At 40.9% G+C, this 22,779-nt stretch overlaps 1 protein-coding gene across 6 annotated transcripts in view; it reads left to right on the top strand.

Annotated features, from left to right (window-relative positions):
• The window catches only part of pot1 (protection of telomeres 1 homolog), a 116,900-nt gene that overhangs the window by 22,356 nt on the left and 71,765 nt on the right, over nt 1-22,779 (top strand). For 5 of the 6 annotated variants that reach the window (XM_060914781.1, XM_060914779.1, XM_060914782.1 and 2 more), the window contains 2 exons: nt 17,609-17,737; nt 17,861-17,933. In XM_060914781.1, coding sequence (XP_060770764.1) covers nt 17,618-17,737; nt 17,861-17,933 — 193 coding nt within the window. In that variant the 5' untranslated portion in view covers nt 17,609-17,617. Of the gene's footprint in view, nt 1-14,661; nt 14,706-17,608; nt 17,738-17,860; nt 17,934-22,779 lie in introns of those variants that run through there. The other variant, XM_060914780.1, reaches the window with a different exon arrangement.

Raw genomic sequence — 22,779 nt, 5'->3', positions numbered from 1 at the left:
CTTTTTTTTTCCCCTCTTTCTTTCTCCTGCACCATTCTGTACAAATGTGTGAAATTCCCAGGAGATCAGAAGTATATGAAATACTCACACTAGCCCATCTGGTACCAATATCCATGCCATGACCAAAGTGGCTGAGGTCTCACACTTTCTTTATTCTGATGTTTGAAGTGAACATTCCCTGAAGCTTTTAATATGCGTCTGGGGTATTTATTTATTTGTATTGGTGTTGCCATGTGGAGAGCTTGGGAATTAAGCTGAGAGAGATGAGACTGAGATGGTACGGGCACATCCTGAGAAGAGATGCAGAGCATGTGGGAAGAAGAATGTTGAGGATGGAGCTGCCAGGCACACGAAAACGAAGAAAGCCAAAGAGGAGATACATGGAGGTGGTGAGAGAGGACAGGAAAGTGACAGGTGTGGTAGAGAAGGATGCGGAAGACGGAGCAATGGAGACGAAAGATCCGCTGTGGCGACCCCTAATCGGGAGCAGCCAAAGGAAGTTGTTGTTGCCACATGATTGGCTTATTAGATAACAGCATGAGTGTACAGTATAGGTTTTCCTCACAAAATGGATGGTGAGTGTACAACTAGGTTAAAAATTACTTTGTAAAAAGTTGAGCTGATCAACCTGGGATATAAACTGGTACAGTTTGGACTTGTTGGTGCATGTTACATTTACATTTTTGGGGAAGCCATGGCCTAATAGTTAGAGAAGCAGCTTTGGGATTAAAAGGTTGCTGGTTTGATTCCCTGGACCAGCAGGACTGGCTGAAGTGCCCTTGAGCACCCCCCGGCAAGAGTGGTGGCGTACCTTGTATCTGATTAGCCAAAGAAAAGCTGATGATGTGATTTATCAGTTTGGGTGGTGCCTGACCGAAACAAAACATTTTTAAAAATTTGGCCGAGTCCAGTAATACAAGTTGGAGAAGTAGAAGAAAAATTAAATGTTTAGATGCATTTTCATCTGGGTCTGATTTGGTGCAAATTTTTGGATCCATTCCTCATATGGCATCACAGCATAACCTTGGGCAGAAAAAAAGCCTGTGGAGTTTATACATTCTCATTCTCATTATCTCTAGCTGCTCTATCCTGTTCTACAGGGCCGCAGGCAAGCTGGAGCCTATCAATGCGAGTGCTCAGTAAAAGAAGACTAGAGCCAGACAGAGGAGTGAGAAAGTCTGATCTAGATTGGCTGTGTATCATAACATACAAGTTTGATTTATCATTATTAATTATTGTTTGCACACACTAGCTAGCTGCTGTTTCCAGACACTTTCTGGTGTGCCTTCTTTCTCCTTTTTTATAAGTTGCTGCAGTTGCGCAGCTAACTGCGAGTTGGCCTAGTGGTTAGCGTGTCTGCCTCTCGATCGGGAGATCGCGAGTTCTACTCACGGTCGGGTCATACCAAAGACCATCATAAAAATGGTGCTTACTGCCGTCTGGCAAAGCAAGCTGCAATACAGATGCAAGTGGGGAGTCAAACTCTCGCGGTTACCAGAGGACTAACCCCCCACTGTAACCCTAGCTATGTAAGAGGCGAGAGGCCGAGGGCTACGGAAACGGAGATCGGTGCTGCCCTATGCGCCACATGGCGTGGTAAGGGACTTTGCTGTCCTGTTCGACTGTCCTGTCACTCTGGAGTAAAGTGCTGACTGGGACACAGCCTGTTGAGCTGTCACAATGAAGTGTATGGAGAAGTGTGAGCCACATTACTTAATGTTGTTCTGAGTACTTTAAAATAACATTCTCTCTATAGTAGGGCTGTAACGATACACCCAACTCACGATTCGATTCGTATCGCGATTTTTGACCCACGATTCGATACACCCACGATTTTTTTTTAAATGTTTTTTTAAAGTAGTAAATTTGACTTATTAACATTTACTTACTTACATTAACTATTTAATAACAGATAATTCAGACCACTGCAGAGAATGAGTAATATGTATGCAAAAATGAACAAATGTATATCCAAAGATTGTTTTATTTCTCAAAATAATACTGTTGAGCCGGAAGCTCTGTTTTTTTCGGTTCTGAAAAAGTCATTTTTCCAAATCGTGTAAATCCGTTAAGATTTTTTTTTTCACTCTCTCACTGTCTCACTCTCATAGGGCCAATGATTTTCTGTGATCGCGGAAAACAGATGGAAATTACGGAATTTTTATGGTGAAACATTGCTCGCGTGTCAAAATGTAACTGCCGCAGAAGGCTTCCGCCCAAGCAGACATGCCTTCAGTGTTGCCAGATATTGCTAACGTTTTCCACCCCAAAATATGTTCAAAACCAGCCAAAAAGCACCTAAAACCGCCCAGTTTGGCAACACTGCATGCCTTTCCGGTCAAGTGATTGTGATTGGCTTGTGGCACACCTAGCCAGCCAATGAGCTGCTTGTTTACAGATTCGCTCCCCGCGTCGCAACCAGAATGGCGACCGCTTAAAAGAAACGAATGCTCTGGTGGCCAAGGACGCCATATGGTTGCCAGTGGCGAGTGTGGACGTTGCGTGACTCGCAGAAGATTGTTGCAGGTCGGCGAAAAAACACCTTACTAATAGATATAAAAAATAAAAGTAATTTAAGTAAGTTTAAAATGTAATTTAAATAAAAAGTAAAGTATTCATAAATTGAAGTTTGGAAGTGCCTCTGTTTTTGGGCTGAGGAGAAGTTTGAAAGGGTGTACCGCGATTCTGCCTTCTTGTATCGCGACACGGATCGTGGCTCTGCGTATCTCGATTTCGATACGCATATTGTTACAGCCCTACTCTATAGAGAGATTCCTTAATGTCAAGTTGCCATGACATGGGTTGTGCTGCACCCTTCTCCTCTGCATGAATTAACGCCGAGTCAAAAGACATTTCCTTAAATGATGACAGTGGCAGGCTGAGAGTAACCTAAACTGCATTTTATATACTGTGTCTAAACTGTAATGACCATATTGGTGTACCAGGTTTGGACAAATCAGTAGTCCGGGTACATGAGAGAATCAGAATTTGTGTGCAGGTTATTAGTTTTTATTATCCATAGTTGCCTAGGGGACTAGGTTCAACAGCCATATATGACAAAATAAGAGTTCTCATTTGGTGTATATCTGCATAAATAGCTATGCTGTTAGTCATTCTGAATTTCCATGACTGCTGGACTACACACATCAGCCGAGGCACGGTCTGGCTGCTGGGAGAATGATTTTAATAGGTGGATTATTTAGTAACCAATATCGGCAACTAGCTCAAGCACGAACTCAGCTTTTTTTTTTTTTTTATGACTCTGAGAATGAGCGTAACATGCTAGCTGAAAACTTTAATTAGTGAAAAGGCAGAGTGAAGAACAAAACTGCTCGTATTATAAAATACACACTGCAGCTTTAAACCTTATCTCTGCTGCCCTTCCAAGTCAGACTGCACGGCACAGTTGAATATTCTATTGCTTGCTTAGGAGTGTGATATTTTTCGGTGTCCCGTTTGAAATAAAGTCTTGAATCTAGTTAATTGCTTAGGCTAATTGATTATTGGTGTGAAGCTGTCCATTTGAGAATTCATTTTGCTCGTTATGTCTAGATAGGTTTATTTATTTATTTTAATTTTTTTTTTTCTAATTGTGCATTCTGAACAATAATGTCTAATTCCCTCTGAGTGATAATGTCTAATTCTAATTCCTTTTGTGTTCTGTTCTGAAGGCTTCAATTACTAGCTGGCAAGCGAAGCAGAGAAGTATTCATAAGCGCAACCATTTCAGTTAATTCATCTAACAATGTGTTGTGCTCCTTGCAGAGAAAAATCACAGAGGAAGATGCGTTATATAAACTGTTGAAATGTGTCTGACCTTGTAATTACCTGTTATTTCTTTCCTCTGATTGTTAGGAGTAGGCTCGAATGCCTTGTTTTTCCCAGATAAACAAATATAAGCTTTTGTTTTTGAGTCTCAAGTGAACTTTTTGGAATTTCCAGAATCTCTAAGTTGGCACTTTTTGAATCTTTGAGTGTTTCTTTAAAATATTAGTTCAAATTAGATTACAGGTTTAAGAAGATTTAAATGATTTTTTTTTATTTTTATCCCCCCCCCCCACTTGAGCCTGCCTCTGTTCCCACCCAATTACACAAAGCTCCGGCTCCAGAAAATACACTGGTTTGAGTCGCTTTAGCAAGCTGTTTAGGACTGTCATGCAGAGGTGGACAGTAACAAAGTACATTTACTTGAGTACAGTACTTAAGTACACTTTTTGAGTATCTGTACTTGAGGTTTTTTTTTTTTAAACTTGTGACTTTAACTTCACTACATTTGAAAGGCAAATATTGTACTTTTTACTCCACTACATTTCTATCAAGGTCCTCATTACTATGAAGCAGCTTTGAAAGTGGATGTTTTTTTTTTCTTTTCTAAAATTATTGTTTTTTTCGCAGGTGACACTGAAACAGCCCATCAGCAATCACTTGGGTCACGTCATGTCTATAGACTATAAAATCAAGTTCAATGATTTCTCAGCAGCATTATTTAAACACAGTCAGTTGATGGCAGAACAGAAGGAGGCGGTTCTTTTGGGGAATGCACACACTTATGGCCATACCTCAAACCCATGTTTCAGTTTTCTGAAAGGATTAAAAATTTTGGGGCGGCACGGTGGTGTAGTGGTTAGCGCTGTCGCCTCACAGCAAGGAGGTTCTGGGTTTGAGCCCCGTGGCCGGCGAGGGCCTTTCTGTGCGGAGTTTGCATGTTCTCCGCGTGGGTTTCCTCCGGGTGCTCCGGTTTCCGCCCACAGTCCAAAGACATGCAGGTTAGGTTAACTGGTGACTCTAAATTGACCGTAGGTGTGAATGTGAGTGTGAATGGTTGTCTGTGTCTATGTGTCAGCCCTGTGATGACCTGGCGACTTGTCCAGGGTGTACCCCGCCTCTCGCCCGTAGTCAGCTGGGATAGGCTCCAGCTTGCCTGCGACCCTGTAGAACAGGATAACGCGGCTAGAGACAATGAGATGAGATTAAAAATTTTTTTAAATGTTTGCTTTGTTTGCTGAAAACAAACCACATCACGGCCTACAAAAACTCGCCGTCCAACCTGCGGAAGCATATCGAGGTATATAAATGTTTTATTCCAAGAGAAAGCTTGCAACGAAGTTGTCTGTGCTTTTAGAGCTAGTGATAACGTTGCAATAGCTGTGCAGTCTGGTTAGTCAAATGACTTTCTATGGATTTGCCCACCAAGTCACCATAGCCTTGTCCACGGCTAACGTTTACACATAGCTAGTTAACTTGGACACTGTTAGTTAGCATGTAAGAACGGACTTGCGCTAACATGAATAACGTTAACTTCTCTGAAGTCCTTTCAGAAATGTTTTAGCAGAATCTTGCCAAATAAACAGAATGTAGAAATCTTTTCTTTCTAGTAACGTTCGCTACCCAATATGATTTTTGAGTTTGAAAAGAGTTTACTAGCATGGCAGGTGGAGTTTCACTGACTAGCTAGCTTAATGTTAAACCACCATGATGGCACAGCATGCGTTCATTTTCTGAATTCACGAAATAATCCAGTCGGTTGCTTCAGAGGCATTAGGTATTATAAGTGTTGTAGCAATAATACAACAATGTGTTGACAGAAAATGTACTTTTAATACTTAAGTATTTTTAAAAGCAAGTACTTTAAGTAAAACTTTGACTGTACAACTTTCACTTGTATCGGAGTAACATTTGACCAGTGGGATCTGTACTTTGACTTAAATAATGAAGTTGGGTACTTTGTCCACCTCTGCTGTCATGACATCTCTTTCAAGCACATTCAGCGTTCAACTGCTCCAGGTTATAATGATATGAACGTACAAAATTAGACAAACTGATTTTATGAAAATGATCGAGTGCTTATGCTTTCCTGTTTTTGTTTGCGATAATATTTTAGGAACTTTAAGCTATTCAAACAATTCAAGTCTTTATTCAGGTTGTGTTTGCATACCCTGTCCGGGTGCAATGACACTAATTCTATGTCTAGCTTTATCCCCTTCTCCCGTAATAAATAAGCTTTATTTTATTGGGTTATTTGCACAAGAATTGAGTATTGCACCTTTCACACCAGTGTTTCCCCACGCACACACTTAAAGGTCTGAAAAAACAAACAACAAAAAAGGGTGTGCAGGCACTAGGACCACATGGAAAGAGTGCCTGCTCAAAAACCGGACAGGGTGCAGGCACTAGGACCATGCAGAAACATCCCCCGTTCAAGCTGTGCTATCTTCTCGTGCGCTCAAAAATGATTCAAACAATTCGATTCAAATAATAGTTAGTAATATCAGAACCCCCCAAGCAGCAAAAGATGGAAGACATACAACTTTTTTTTTCTTCCAAAAAGAGTGAGAGCGATGGCTTCAGACACACTCTGTATTAAGTTAGCTAACGTTATGTTATGAGTATTCATAGTGACATCATGTTGGAATATGATCACTTTATAAACAGCTTCAAGTCGTAGAAAATGACTTATTTTACATGTTATTTCAAACGAGCACAGTCAGGTGACTACTGTACTTCACTCAACACATAAATCCGGGTAGTGATGGGCAGTGGAGAGGTGAGTGAAAACACATTACAGAAAGAAGAAATAAGCTCTCTGACTTTGTAATTAGAATGAGAAATCAATGAGAATTATACACGGTTCATATGCCATTTTAATCTTTTAATACGTGATAGATTTGTCAAAGAAATGTTCTATTGTAAGACATTGTAAAAAAAAAAAAGTCAAGTCAACTTTGTCAAATATGCTATACATGCTCGACATACAGCACAGATGAAATTTCAGTCCTCTCTGACCCACGGTGCAAACAGGCAATGCAATAAATAAAAATAGAATAATTGAAAAAACAAACAAACAGTATAAACACTCTAGATAAGAACTAGACATAGACTAAACACTCAGACAAACAATATAAACAGTATAAATAAACAGTATAAACACTAGATAAGAACTAGACACAGACTAAACACTCAGACAATATGAACAGTGTAAACACTAGATAAGAACTAGACATAGGCTCAACACTCATAAACAGACAATATAAACAGTATAAACACACTAGATAAGAACTAGACGTAGACTAAACACTCATACATGCATACAAACATGTTTGTATGTGCATATATGTGTATATATATATATATATATATATATATATATATATATATATATATATATCAGCTGGATAGTACAGTGGTAATGCTCACTGACTACGACGCAGGAGATCGGGGTTCGAATCCCGGTCGGGGCAAAACATCATCCAGTAAGGGTCCTTAGGCAAAACCCCTCATGATATATCAGCCTACCTCAGGAATGAGTGAAAACATAACTGATAGAGTCATACCGGCTCAGATGTCGCCCGGGTCAACAAGGTCTGCGTCAGTTGCTAGGGAACCAGGACAAACTGATGAGAAATGGGCTACTGGAACAAGACATCGATGGACGAGGACAGAAAATACGGATTTGCTGGAATGCTACTATACAAGCAATCCCAGAGAGAGGGGATACATGCAGAGAATGTGGGACCATTGGATACTTCGAAACCAACTAAGAAACAGCTATTAGCCCAGTGTTCCAACATCCATAATCGAAATCTGCTATCACAATTAGAGATTAATGAAATACAACAATGATGCTACGGCAAGGGGGAGCCAGGAAGACAGGTCAGCGGGGAGATGTCATCATCCCCACAACCAGAGATTGGGTACCAAGCCCCAACAGCTAACAGCCTCAACACAAGAGCTGCTGACCTGAGAAGGAAGATCGTGACCCAACTGGAAACCTGGAGCCCCCGACAAATACCGAAGCTGAGTTGCCAAGTACCTTCAGAAGATCTACTAGTAGATGTGAATGCTGCTCTGAAGACAATCTCCACAAGAACCATCACTGAGACCAACAAGTTGATACACAGTACAGCAACAGTAATCATGGAGATGCTTGGACACAAGGTGGGCTCGGGACATAACAAACAGATTAGAGACGATTAGAGGCCAAGATAAAGGCAGCAAGGAGAGAAGTTAGCCAGCTAGCTGAACTACAGAAAGGGAACATGGTGAATAAAGGGGCGCCCAGGAAGTACAACTCACTCTCCATACCAGAGGCACTCGAAACTGCCAAACAGCGACTAACAGCTCTGGCCACCCGGTTGAAGAGATACACCAAGGAGGGAGAGGCCAGGAGAATAAACAAGCTGTTCTCCACTGAACCAGCCAAGGTGTACTCTCAATGGCAGGGGAACAACAACCGGTCAGACCCACCAAGAGCTGAGGTGGAAAAATACTGGAAAGACATATGGGAAAGAAAGGCATCACACAACACCGATGCCCAATGGTTAGTGGACCTAAGAGCTGACCACAGCAACCTCCCAGAACAAGAACCAGTAACCATCTCAATGGCAGACGTCCAAGAAAGAGTGTCAAAGATGAAGAGCTGGACAGCACCAGGCCCCGATATGATCCATACGTACTGGCTGAAGAAGCTAACTGCACTCCATGAACGCCTAGCAGCACAGATGCTCCATGCTGAGGGATGGAACCCACCCAGAATGGCTAACCCAAGGCAGGACAGTCCTAATCATGAAGGACCCAGAAGGGACCCATCCCATCCAACTACCGGCCAATTACCTGTCTCTGCACAACATGGAAGGCCCTGTCAGGCATCATTGCGGCAAAAATGAGTAAGCATGTGGCTCAATACATGAGCGAGGCACAGAAAGGAATTGGCAGTAACACCAGAGGAGCCAAGCACCAGCTACTGGCTGATAGAACAGTCGCCCGAGACTGTAAGAAGAGACGGACCAACCTGTGCACTGCCTGGATTGACTACAAGAAAGCCTATGACTCAATGCCACACACATGGATACTGGAATGTCTGGAACTGTATAAGATCAACAGGAACCTAAGGACCTTCATACAGAACTCAATGGAAATGTGGAAGACAACCCTAGAGGCCAATTCAAAACCCATTGCCCAAGTCAACATCAAGTGCGGCATATACCAAGGAGATGCGCTATCACCACTGCTGTTCTGCATAGGCCTGAACCCCCTCAGTCAGATCATCACGAAGAGCGGCTACGGGTACCGATTCCGTAGTGGGGCAACAATCAGCCACCTGCTCTACATGGATGACATCAAGCTGTATGCCAGGAATGAGCGAGAAATAGACTCGCTGATCCACACCACCCGGATCTACAGCGATGACATAGGGATGTCATTCGGATTGGACAAGTGTGGCCGGATGGTCTCAAAGAGAGGCAAGATGATCCGGACTGAAGGGATTGACCTACCAGAGGGCAACATAGGTGATATCCAAGACAGCTACAAGTACCTTGGCATCCCACAGGCTAATGGAAACCATGAAGAGGCCACAAAGAAGTCAACCACAGCCAAATACCTCCAGAGAGTAAGGCAGGTCCTGAAAAGTCAGCTGAATGGTAAAAACAAGGTCCGAGCCATCAACATGTACGCACTACCAGTCATCAGATACCCCGCTGGTATCATAAACTGGCCAAAGGAGGAGATAGAAGCCACAGATATCAAGACTAGAAAGCTCCTCACCATGCATGGAGGGTTCCACCCCAAGTCCAGCACCCTGAGACTATACACTAAGCGGAAAGAGGGAGGCCGAGGGCTAGTGAGCGTCAAGACCACGGTCCAGGATGAAACATCGAAAATCCGAGAATACGTCAGAAAGATGGCCCCAAAGGATGAACTGCTAAGTGAATGTCTCAGGCAGCAGAACCCTGATGAGAGTGCAGAGGAGGAGGAACAGACAACCTGGAGAGACAAACCCCTACATGGCATGTACCGCCGTCAGATAGAGGAAGTGGCTGATATCAAGAAATCCTACCAGTGGCAGGATAATGCAGGACTGACAGACAGCACAGAGGCACTAATCATGGCAGCACAAGAACAGGCCATAAGCACAAGAGCCATAGAGGCCAGGATCTACCAGAGTAGATCAGACCCAAGATGCAGACTGTGCAAAGAAGCCCCTGAAACAGTCCAGCACATAGTAGCAGGGTGTAAGATGCTAGCTGGATCAGCGTACATGGAGAGGCACAACCAAGTGGCTGGGATAGTATACAGGAACATCTGCAACCAGTATGGAATATAAGTACCCAAGTCCCAATGGGCCGTACCCAAGTCCCAATGGGCCATACCACAGAAGGTGGCTGAGAACAACAGGGCCAAGATTCTGTGGGACTTCAGCTTCCAGACTGACAAACAGATCCTGGCTAACCAACCGGACATAGTGGTGGTGGACAAAGAGCAGAAGAGGGTGGTGGTGATAGATGTGGCGATCCCAGCTGACGCCAACATCAGGAAGAAGGAACATGAGAAACTTGAGAAGTATCAAGGGTTGAAAGAGCAGCTGGAACGGATGTGGAAGGTCAAGGGTTGCGTGGTCCCCGTGGTAGTGGGGGCACTTGGGGCAGTAACCCCCAAACTGGGAGAGTGGCTCCAGCAAATCCCAGGAACAACATCTGAAGCCTCAGTCCAGAAGAGCGCAGTCCTAGGAACATCGAAGATACTGCGCAGAACCCTCAAACTCCCAGGCCTCTGGTAGAGGACCCGAGCTTGAGGATGACATGGATACCACCCCCCCGCCGGGGGTGAGAAGGAGATTTTTTTATATATATATATATTAGTGCTGTCAAGCAATTAAAATATTTAATCGCGATTAATGTCGCGACTGTCATAGTTAACTCGCGATTAATCGCACATTTTTGTCACATGAAAAACCATTGTAATTCTCTTATCAGCATAAAGTGAATGGGCTTGCTTTGTACCAATGGTTTATTTTTTATTTTTTTATTTTATTTTTTTATTGCAGAGCATAACACGTCTTGTCACAGCCACTGCAAAGTCGGCCTGGAGCCGCCGATGGGAAAACGAAACCTAAGCCGAGCACCGTGGCTCTTCGTCCCGAGGCGCGGGGCTAGCGCGCCCTGCCCGCGCTGGTTCTTTGGGGGGAGGGCAGAGGACTCTGGCTGTGCGGGGCGTGGCATTACAGTCTAGCTGCTATCGTTTTTCTAAGCAAAGTCTCTGTTCCAAGTTCCTGGCAGTTTCAAAAGCTTATGAAAAACCTACATCGTGTGTCAGAGCGTTAATCTCGCGATAAAAAAATTATCGCCGTTAAAATTGAGTCAAGTTAACGCGATAATAACGCAACATTTTTGACAGCACTAATTAATATATATATATATATATATATATATACACACACACCTTTACCAAAAAAAAAGTTATTTTGTAAAAATTGTTTAAATTACTGTTCTAGTATAAATGTGAAGACTTAAATATGACTCCTTTAACTGTTTTGTTCATGTTCAAATGCTCTGTAATAGGAGCCGTGGGGAGGGGTCCTGCAGGTGACCATCCTCATTCAGCACCCAGCAAAGCCCCCAACAACCAGTAAGCATAGGGAAAACACTGTTGGACTTCAGGCTTGAACGTTAATATCAAAGGTTCTCATAGAGGTTAGGTATTTAGCCGGGTTGGTTCTGTTCACGTTTTCTGCCTAGTATTGGTGCATCTTTTTAAGAATTTAACACTACGTTCACACTGCAAGGCTTAATGCTCAATTCCGATTTTTTTGTGAAATCTGATTTTTTTTGTGAGGTCGTTCACATTAACAAATATATGCGACTTGTATGTGATCCTCAGTATGAACGAAAAACGACCTAAAAGTGTTCCGCATGCGCACTGCAGGATACGACGACGTCACACGCAGTGGCGTGTGGCCAGTGTTTACGGAAGTAACCTAAAGTTTCCTGTGTATGACAGTAGCCAGCATGGAGTATCTGGCGATGATGCAGTTGTTGTTGCGACGGAGCCAGAACATGCACGATAGCCTAATGTTAAGGAGGAGGTTGAGAAGGAAGAGGGCAAGGGTTTTGGCTCAGGCGTTCTGCGGGGTAGTGACTGCAACCTCCGTTCAAAGGAACGTGTGGGTGCGGAGTCGCATTGATGTCATGCGCCATGTTGTTGTAACTTTTTTTGGGAGACCCGCCGCCTACTTCAGCGCAGAATAGTGACGTTTGTGGCTTGTTGATGACGTGTACGTCGGATGAATGCGACCTGACGGTTCAGGCTGAAGTCGCATATGAAAAGATCGGATAGGAATCGGAATTAGGACCACATATCCAAACGGCCTGGGTCGGATTTGAAAAAATCGGATCTGTGTCGTTCATATTGTCAATAAAAAATCGGATACAGGTCACATATGGGCGAAAAAATCGGATTTGAGTCACTTCAGCCTGCAGTGTGAACGTAGTGTAAAGCACCTGGGGCAATAGAAAGGGTTTCCGGTCCATTGACATGCGTTTATGCAGAATATAAGGCCCATTTACACAAACCAGGAGATCTATAAAATGACCATTGAGGGATTTCTGTCCTAGACTTGCCGAGTCACTGCTTTACGATAAGAAGTTTGTTCTATTGTGAGATGTGGCTGTGTCCTTTAACTTGACTTTTGTTTGTGGAAACAAACGCTGCATCTCGATAGCCTTTTCAATTAGTTATCATTGATTTATCATTTGTCTCTGGAGAATACTGCTGGAACTAAGTGGCTTTCATGAGGGCAGTGAATTATCAGCCTCACAGGGAACTTGTTAGGCTTTGTTTTGTGGTCCATAACCATGTTTGTGCTTTTAATATCGTTGGAATAAATTGCCGACTCCCAGCTTATTGGGCATTGATTATGCGGTGCAAAATGTACAGCGATGTTTTAGTATTTCAACCGTGAAGCAACATGGGTGAGTTTTGGGAGGCTGAGAGGTGTGAAGCTAGCAGGCAAGATTAGAATTCATTATAAGTTGCATGTCCTCGACCTTTCTTTTCTCTTCAAGGTGTTCTGTTGTGGTGGTGAGGGGGGAATGCACTAAAGCTGTATATAATTTGTTAAATATTATAGTGATCCTGATACTGCAAAAGCTTGCAGTATGCAAATGAGCTTCCTACCGAGGTGTTTTATTGTTCTGCTCCGAGTGATATAGTCTGACCATCTGCTTTCAGACTGTTCTGAGGATGCTTCGGTGAATAGTTGCATTAGTGTGATTTAAAAAAAAAAAAAAAAGATTTTTGGGCAAACTAACGTGGGCAGTATTTTATTGGGACACATTTCAGATTCCCCAGTTAAGCTGAATATGTTGTAAGGGACTGGCATTCTGAAAAAGAAAAAGGTGATGAGAGCAATACCAGGGCAAAAAATAAAAGCCTTATATACATGATTAGAATCCAGGCCAATTTCTGAAGCTTTCCTGATGTGTTTTTAGTTGCCTGTATCAAGGTCATGTCGGAGAAAATTCCATTACAAGGATTTCATTTTAATCAGCGTTTATATTCACGCGTGCTTTTGAAATCACATATTACAGCAATCACAGAATGACTGACTGATGTTTGGGAAGTCTTTTAAAGTTTCATCTACATTGTGCATTTAACTAAGAAAGTAAATCAAAGGGTGCAATCATGGGAGCTGATAAAATTGTCCGTTATAATGACAGCTACTGTCGGCTTGGAACCTTTTCTCATATGCCACCGTTTCATAGTTGTATTTTTCAGTAAATAAAATAATATAGTAACGTGACCCTACCACTGTGTGTGAAGTAAACATCCAACTTTGCAGGAAAAGTAACCTGCTAGAAACTGGCTGTGATAGTTTTATAGTTATATCTGAGAGCGTGTGTTTTATTACAGAGGACATTGTGAATGTCTAAAATGATTTTTTTTTTTTTTAAGAAAATGTTCGGATCTGTTTCTGTCATGAGCGATTATATTGAAGATTTTGAATGAACTGTTCTTTCAACTATGTGGTGGTGGGAAAATATCCCCATTATCCAGTGCAGTAACTCCAGTGAGGGTGTGTGTGCGCGGATTCGGTACGGTAGAACGGTTATGGTACTAGTTTGGTACCAATGCAATAAGTAAATAATACAAACTGATGAAATTGTTTAAACGCTGCTTTAATCGAGTTAAAACATTGACTTCTTGCTTCTGTCTGTGGGTGATGGGTGTAGAAAGAAGGATTTATAAATGGGCTTATTTTACAAACATCTGACTAAGATTACCATTCACGTACACTGGGCATGCGCATGCTGGTAGAAATAGCTGATGCCATTTGTTTGCTGTTGGGAAAGAGTTACATGATAGGAGCGTGACAAATCAGGGAAGGATACATCGTGACTGATAAGAGTCCAATCAGGAAGCGAGCATGGGTGTCTGCGTTATCATTTACAAACGGCTTCGTTTTCGCCTGTCTACACTAAAATGCTACCCTGGAGTTTTCAAATTAAAACAAGGCCAGCAGCTTTTCCAAACGTCTCTATTTTTAGGGGCTCGAAAACTCCAGTAGAGTGTGGACACCAGGTGTAAATGTACCAAAATTGATGAGTTTTAAATAGTGCTGTCAAGCGATTAAAATATTTAATCGCGATTAATGTCGCGACTGTCATAGTTAACTCGCGATTAATCACAATTTAATCGCACATTTTTGTCACATGAAAAACCATTGTAATTCTCTTATCAGCATAAAAAAGTGAATGGGCTTGCTTTGTACCAATGTTTTTTTTTTTTTTTAATTGCAAAGCATAACACGTCTTGACACAACCACCGCAAAGTGAAACCTAAGCCGAACACCAGGGCTGGCAAAAGAACCATGAGTGAAGTGATCTACTGCTTGAGTTAGTCTAATCAGAGAGACAGGTTACACAGTGACGGTAGGCTTGACATGCTTGATTATAATATAAAGTACACTATTATATTAACTTTAAGTTGTTCGTTGATAAATATTGCATTGAATCTCATCTTTACTGTTTCAGCTCACTTAACACATTTTGTACTTTTACACTTTCTGCCTGTTGATGCGTCGCGCTGTCCAATCAGAGGCGGCCAAATTTGCATATTACAGGAAGGATTTCTGGGATAGCATTGAGTTTACAGTTCAGAGGGATCTGGCTTCTTTAGACACTGTCTTCTTAAAACTGAATAAATATTTAAAAAGAGCCAAATGAGCCAGTCTTTTGAACGGCTCTTTTCAAAGAACGGATCACAAAGATGCGGATCCCATCAAAGAGCCATAAATCCCATCTCTACTAGCGCGCCCCGCCCGCGCTGGTTCTTTGGGGTGGCAGAGGACTCTGGCTGTGCGGGGCGTGGCATTACAGTCTAGCTATCGTTTTTCTAAGCAAAGTCTCTGTTCCAAGTTCCTGGCAGTTTCAAAAGCTTATGAAAAACCTACGTCATGTCACAGAGCGTTAATCTCGCGATAAAAAAAATTATCGCCGTTAAAATTGAGTCAAGTTAACGCGTTAATAACGCGACATTTTTGACAGCACTAGTTTTAAAATTAAAACATGTTAATGTGAATGAAGCCTAAGAAGACAAACAGCAGCCTTAGTGCCATCACAGTGGCTGGCTGCCAGTTAGCTCTGTGTAACTTCAGGTTGGCTAAACTTGCGTTGCAAGTGGGCGAGTCTGTTAGTTAGATTCAGGACGGGAAATATTGTGAATAATTGAAGCATGGGCAAAGTCTGGGACCCATCTTGTTTTCAATGTATTAATGTAATCATCATGTGCACCTTCCATTTAGAATTCTTTACACACATCGGGATGCACTTGCATCAAATGTTTCATCGGGTTAGCTGTTTTGCCTTCTCCTGCCACACATGACCGGAGACACCATTTGCACACAGGTGTAGAAGGGACTCCATTTCTCCACTATCACTTGCCCTAAAAGCATAATATCACTATCTCCCTCAGAGAGCCTCGTTTCTCAACAAGTTTCAGCAATCTAATGCCACTAGTTAATTCAGCAGTTATGAAATCCATAGCGTCTTCCCAAACTTGGCTCCATAACTCGAGGTGGTGCGGCTGGTCACTGGTCAGAAGGATAGCTCTTCCACTGTTATGGCCCTTTTTCAGCTCACTTCAGCTCGCTTCAGCTCACTTCAGCCCGACACGGCTCGCGTTTCGACTACCAAAGAACAGCACGACTCAGCTCACTTCAGCCCTGCTTAGCCCCTAAAACTCGCACGGTTTTGGAGTGGGGCTGAAGCGAGCCAAAGCGAGCCGAGTGAGGCTGGGGGCGTGAGCAGACACTCCCCTGTGCACTGATTGGTGAGGAGGAGTGTCCTCACATGCCCACACACGCCCCGCGAGCACGCTGGGATCTGTAAACACCATAAACCCGGAAGAAGAATTACGAGAATTTCTGAAGCCTTATGCGCCTCGCCTCATCTATACGCTCTTGCCAGTATCTGTTGGCATTGTCGGTGACAACAAGCCACAGCACCAAGACCAGCAACACTAACGACTCCATGTCCTCCATGTTTATTGTTTACTATTCAGGTCGTGAGACTACCGCTTAAAAGCTCACTGATGTCACTGTTTGCGCCGCTTAACGACATCACGTGACGTCCACCCACTTTCGCTAACTCCACCCAATGTGTCCACCCACTTCCAGCCAGCATGGTTCAGCGCGGTTGTAGTCGAAATGCAACTCCAACAACCCTGCTCAGCTTGACTCAGCCCAACTCAGCACGGCACGGCTCAGCCCGACTCAGCCGCGTTTGTAGTGGAAAAGCGGCAATAGTGTTGAGGCCTTTACACACGGTGTTGTGAAGTGCAATTAGTTCACTTTTCGATTTGTTGTTTTTGTCATGAGTATTTTCACACAGAATATGAATATTACGCAGCGAAAAAGCAACTTTTTTCCCCACTGAGGTCAATTTTTCTGATGATTTTTATTTAATTTTTTTTAACTTGGCGGGGGGGGATCTGAACGTGAAATGAATAAATACTGTTCTAACACTGAAAGACCAGGCTCTTGATTAAAGATAGGAATAAAACTCAATGGAAATATGGCCAGGCAGCTCCCGGATATGCGTGATGCTGGCGAATAGCAGAGGTTCGCTGATGCAATCGAGGCTGTTTTGCTGGCTGCCTCCTATGTCACCATGTATGTCTGTTCCGCACAATGTGATTGGTTGATGCATTTCTTCGCAATGCAAAAGCTCAGAAAAATTGGCCTTGATGCGGGGAAAAAAAAATGTTGCTTTTTGGTTTGTGATATTCACGTTCTGTGTGATGACACTCACAACAAAAACAGTTTAAAAAAAAAAAAACGCCCCGGGTTGTAAAGGGTTGTCAAAAAAGCAAACGGAAAGGTGTTTCAAAGTATAGTGAAAAAAGCAGTGAAATGCAGTACATTTAACTACCGAAAGTTATGAAATGATGCTGTACGGTTTCAAATGGTAAATTACTGGTACCTGGAGCAGCTGTGGGTGTGTACAACAGTGAAGCCAAGCAGCAGAATTGGTGAATGTGCTGAAAAGCTGTGATTTTGTTTTCACTGAGTTTGACTTTACTGTGTTGTCTCTGCCAAATTGCACAAGCTACAATTAAAAAAAAAAAGCTCATGCACTTTTACCCCAGAGTCTGTGGCTTGCTTCTGAAATTGTTACTTGCTATTTTTGTCCATATTATATATCTAAACTCGGTGCTTTCTTCTGAATTGATCATCAATATAGCAGCTTATTAATGTCACCTCTGTGAGGATGGTGTCTCAGCTTGCCAGTAATTTACTGTTTTTCTGTTTTCTTTCTCATTGTTCTCATCACAGATAAGAGCAATGCCTGTCCACATGGTGAAATGTGCTTCTGATCTGGACATTAGTGTCCCTCCACACTTCCAGCTGATCTCCGTATCAAGCCTCAGCCTCACGTCTGACTGTGTGCACAAGAGTGTTAAGGTTGCAAATTGGCACCCTTTAATATTATACCTCTTCCAATTTTCCTAAAATAAAACTAATCAGCTTAGAAAAACAGCAAAGCCTTAGCTCACTGACTGAACTGCCCTCTGTTCTTTCTCATAGGGTAAAGTGGTTCACAAGGGCCCTGTTGTGTCTTGCAGACAGACAGACCACCTAATAAAGGCTGTTATCCAAGGTGAGCTTCAGATTAAAACACCCGAAAAGGCTGTTTAATGCAGACTGCTATGAAGCGGGTAGGTATATTGGAACTGTGGCCTTGATTTCAAGGTTATAGTAGGCACTAGCAGGTTTGTGATAGACAGCACAAATCATTTTTAGTCCCACAGAGAAAATGCAGTTTGAGAGCTGGAAGAAATTGAGGATCTCCTTGATCCTCAGAGGCAGGGTGGCAGATTATGAGGAGAATGATCTTAAACATGTAGTCAGTGCTGTTTGCCCTGTATCCCCTCTGTATTGTTCTGCTGTATTTGGTTTAAGAGGATTTGAACCAGAGTGGTGCAATTCGTGATGTAATGGGAATCTACTTTTTTTTTTTACTTGGAGTTGAGATCGGAATTCTCCCTGATTCAGTAGCCAATTTTGAGACAATAGGAACAAAATGCAGACCTGCCAACCTTCATGCATTTTGTATGAGTTATCCCTTAAACATACCCCAAAAGAACAATGTCTCCCCCAGTAAGAACAGGTCTGAATACGTTATTTACCAGCTGGGAGGTCCGTATGGTGAAATACCCTGACCGAGGTCTTGAAAGTACTGACTGAGGCCCTCTGGGCCGAGGTCAGTATTCAAGGCCGAGGTCACGGTATTTCACCATACGGACCGACCTTAAGCTGGTAAATAATATATTTATTTTTTTTCTTTACCAAATTCTAACGGAAAACGAGAGCGCCTGAAAGGGAAAACCGAGCCGAGCCGCCATTTTGAATCCTCATTCACGGCTGTAATGCAAATTGCTTCCTCCTTGGTATACAAGTGCACTTCCATGGCAGGAAAAAAAAACTACATTTTGCCGCCTATGTAGTCCCCTATTTATACAAATAGGAGTCATTCAGGATTCAGCCATGTTTTTGCTCGGCGTTAGTAAGTTACAGGTTTTTAACTTTCTCCTGAAATGTTTTCTTTTATTTCTTCTTCCTCAGGGGAGTAAAACTCGCTTTCGCTGTGAAGACTGTCATTATCACTATCCGTGCTGTAAAATTAATGCTATTCTCCTGAGAAATGCTGGCAAGCATAAGATTTTTGATAATCTTATAAATAAATCTTATTAAAAAAAAAGATAAATGTTGACAAAAAATGCTACTATGTTTGTTGTGAATGAGCCAGTCGCCAGAGGTCCGTAACTGGGGTCCGTACCGTAGGATACGGACCTGCTCGCCAGCCAATTAGAGCGCAGGATTTGATGGAAACCGGACCGCGAAAAAAATATAATGCATTCTTACAGTCTGTATTTTGTATTAAAAGCTTACCAATACTTTTGAGCTGAACAAAAGTAACTGCTTTTCATGCTGGGGTCCGAAGAGCATGGTGTGTCCTCCAAAAATGAAAAGAAAACCAGAAACATTAAAAGGTGTTTAAAGGATATGCTTCCATTTTTCTGTTAATAGCAATTCCTAAGCCGCTTGTGGGTGGAAATTCAGTCTTGATTAGCGTGCTGTATGTGCAATGCATCACTGGCTAGAGTAAGACAGCACATGCAGCAATGACTTACTCACACCATCCATTTATTTCATACACTTAGTTGTAATGTGTTTAGCAGCTAAGAATTGGCATGTGTATATAATAATGTATATATCAATTCAAATAGATGAGAAAAACAGTGAATTGTGTATCAATCTGAGATTATTGTAATCTTAGTTTTTCCTAGCTGTAACTGTGTTGCTTAAATAACAGAGGGCACAAGGATGTACAGTAGCGGGAATGCACGTGACTTCACCCTAAACTGAAGTAATGCAGTTCTAATGCCATGAAAACCCACAAACATATCTAAAATGGGAAGGAGCTGTTGTGTGATTTACAGGGTTAGTCAAAATTATGTTAACACAAATGGATAATTTTTCTCCTGCAGATAGACGTATACCATGGGTGACGGATTAAATGGTACTGTTGCTCGCTGGTTTTTGTGTGTTGAACACGATGGCGAACAGGTTGAGACCATCCTGTAAATCATCTTGCACACGTGATGCATGTTTTGTGAATAAATGGTTTCTACCATTTAAGTGTTAACATAATTTTGACTAACCCTGTGCTGTACAAATAGATTTAACAAGAAATTGGAGCTTTCTTCTTACAGACTGCTGAAAGCTAAAGAAAAGAGAAAAAAATGGAGGTAGTACAAATTTTCAAAAAAAAAAAAGTTTATTAAGGTCTATTTAACGTTTTCATTTTTGATAAAAGGAATATTTTCATTAACAGGCTATTATATTTTAGTTCAACTTCTACAAATGTGGGTAAATAATTGTTGGTTATTAAGAAAATGAAAGGGTTTATTTGTTTTTTTAAACAAAATAAGTATTTAAGTTGATGGAGAATAGGGAAATGTATATTTTGGTCAAAATTTTTCATCCAAAAAAATTTAAATATATACAGTACCAGTCAAAAGTTTGGAAACACCTTTAAAATTAGATTTTCTTTTCTTCATTTTAATTAACTAAAAGACACTTCGTGTCTTAAAGTAATGACTGACTGTTATTTCTCTTTACTTATTTGAGTGGTTCTTGACATAATATGGATTACTACAGTTGTCGAATAGGGCTATTTACTATTCACCTACATCTGCAATTTATCTTTTCAATCAGGTACATTTCCAGACAAAATGAAAATTGCAAAAGTGATACCATTTGTTTAAAACCGGAGATAGACACCATTTCACAAACTACAGGCCTGTTTCTTTACTCCCCCAATCCTCCAAAATACTCGAAAAACTTTTTTCAGATAGACTGGACAAATTCATTGAAAAACACAACCTCCTTACAGACAGTCAATATGGATTCAGAACGGATAGATCAACATTGATGGCACTAATGGAACTAATAGAGGAAATTACAAAATGTATAGACAATAAAAAAAATAGCAATTGGAGTATTTGTGGACCTAAAAAAAGCATCCAATACTATTGATCATAGTATATTATTAAGTAAACTAGAAAAGTGTGGTGTTAGGGGAGTTGGGTGGAATTGGCTGTCGAGCTATCTAAGAAACGGGCAACAGTTTGTGCAGATAGGTGACCATAAATCTGATTTCATGAACATTACATGCGGGGTACCACAGGGGTCAATATTAGGTCCGAAATTATTCATAATATATATCAATGACATATGTACAATTTCACAAGTACTGAAATTTGTTTTGTTTGCAGATGACACCAATATTTTTTGTTCCGGTGAGAATTTGCAGCAGACTTTGGAGACAATCACAACTGAAATAAATAAACTAAAACTATGGTTTGACAAAAATAAATTATCATTAAATCTAAGCAAAACAAAGATCATGTTGTTTGGGAGACACAAAATAGATTGTAATGTAGAATTGATAATAGACAATACTAAGATAGAAATGGTACAGGAAATTAAATTTCTTGGTGTGATTTTGAATCATAAAGTCTGCTGGAAACCTCATGTAGGATATGTATGAGCAAAACTGGCAAAGTGCTCGGCAATTCTGTGGAAAACAAAAGATATTCTTGATTGCAAATCTTTGCATACTCTATATTACTCATTATTTTTGCCATATCTGACTTATTGTGTCGAAGTCTGGGGAAACACCTACAAAACCACTCTGCAGCCGATATGTACAATACAGAAAAGAGCAATAAGGACAATAAACAAAACAGGATACAGAGATCACACAAACTCACTATTCATAAAATCACACATGTTGAAATTTATGGATCTGGTCAAATTCAGAACAGCACAAATAATGTACAAAGCAAGAAATAATCTATTGCCGAAAAATATACAAGGAATGTTTAGTGAGAGAGAGGGGGGATATAATCTAAGGGGAGACCTAAATTTTAAAAAACCAAAGGTTAGAGCAAATATGAAAAGCATGTGCGTATCGAGCTGTGGGGTGACTTTATGGAACAGACTGGAGACAGAAATAAAACAAAGTGCAAATATAAATCTGTTTAAAAAAAGGTACAAAAAACATTTTTAAACAAGTATATAGAAGAGGAAGTATGTTAATGGAGGATGATGAGGGATAAATAGAATAGGGTTGATTGTTATATTAGAGCTAACTTAGTATATGGTATATATGGTATATATTTATTTATGGGGATGGATATCTTCATATTTACAGGGATAGGTATGTAGTAGATATTTATTTTTGTAATTATATATTTATATAGATATTTATGAAGTGTGTATATATGGTATATAGTGTATGTATATATTTTTGTAATTATATATTTATATAGATATTTATGAAGTGTATATATGGAATATAGTATATATTTAATTTTATAATTAAATATTTGTATAGATATTTATGAAGTGTATGTGTGTGTATGTATGTGTGTGTGTGTATATATATATATATATATATATATATATATATATATATATAGAGAGAGAGAGAGAGAGAGAGAGAGAGAGAGAGAGAGTATGTAGTATATATTTATTTTTGTAATTGTATATTTATATAGATATTCATGAAGTGTGTATATATTTTTATAGGTGTATTAATGTAGTTTGGATTTCGGGGTAGTTAAAAAGGGGTGGGAAATTAAAAAAAGTATTGTACTTCTTCCCACTCCTTTTTCGAACAATGTGCGATGTATTGTAATGTCTTAGCTCTTTATTTTATTTATTCTTTTTTTTGTCACTTTCTCGTTTTCTTTCTTTTGTATGTACAAATAGTTACATACATTTTTATACATGTTCGAAATAAATTCATTCATTCGTTCATTCATTCGTTCATTCATTCATTCATTCATTCTGGTTGATGGTGTCAAATGCATTAAGAAGTCAAAAATGGAATTTCTTGCCAAGACACACCTGTTAATTGAGAAACATTCCAGGTG

The sequence above is a fragment of the Neoarius graeffei genome, chromosome 2 (assembly GCF_027579695.1).
Source record: "Neoarius graeffei isolate fNeoGra1 chromosome 2, fNeoGra1.pri, whole genome shotgun sequence".
NCBI lineage: Eukaryota > Metazoa > Chordata > Actinopteri > Siluriformes > Ariidae > Neoarius > Neoarius graeffei.
This window is presented reverse-complemented; position numbering and strand designations above follow the sequence as displayed.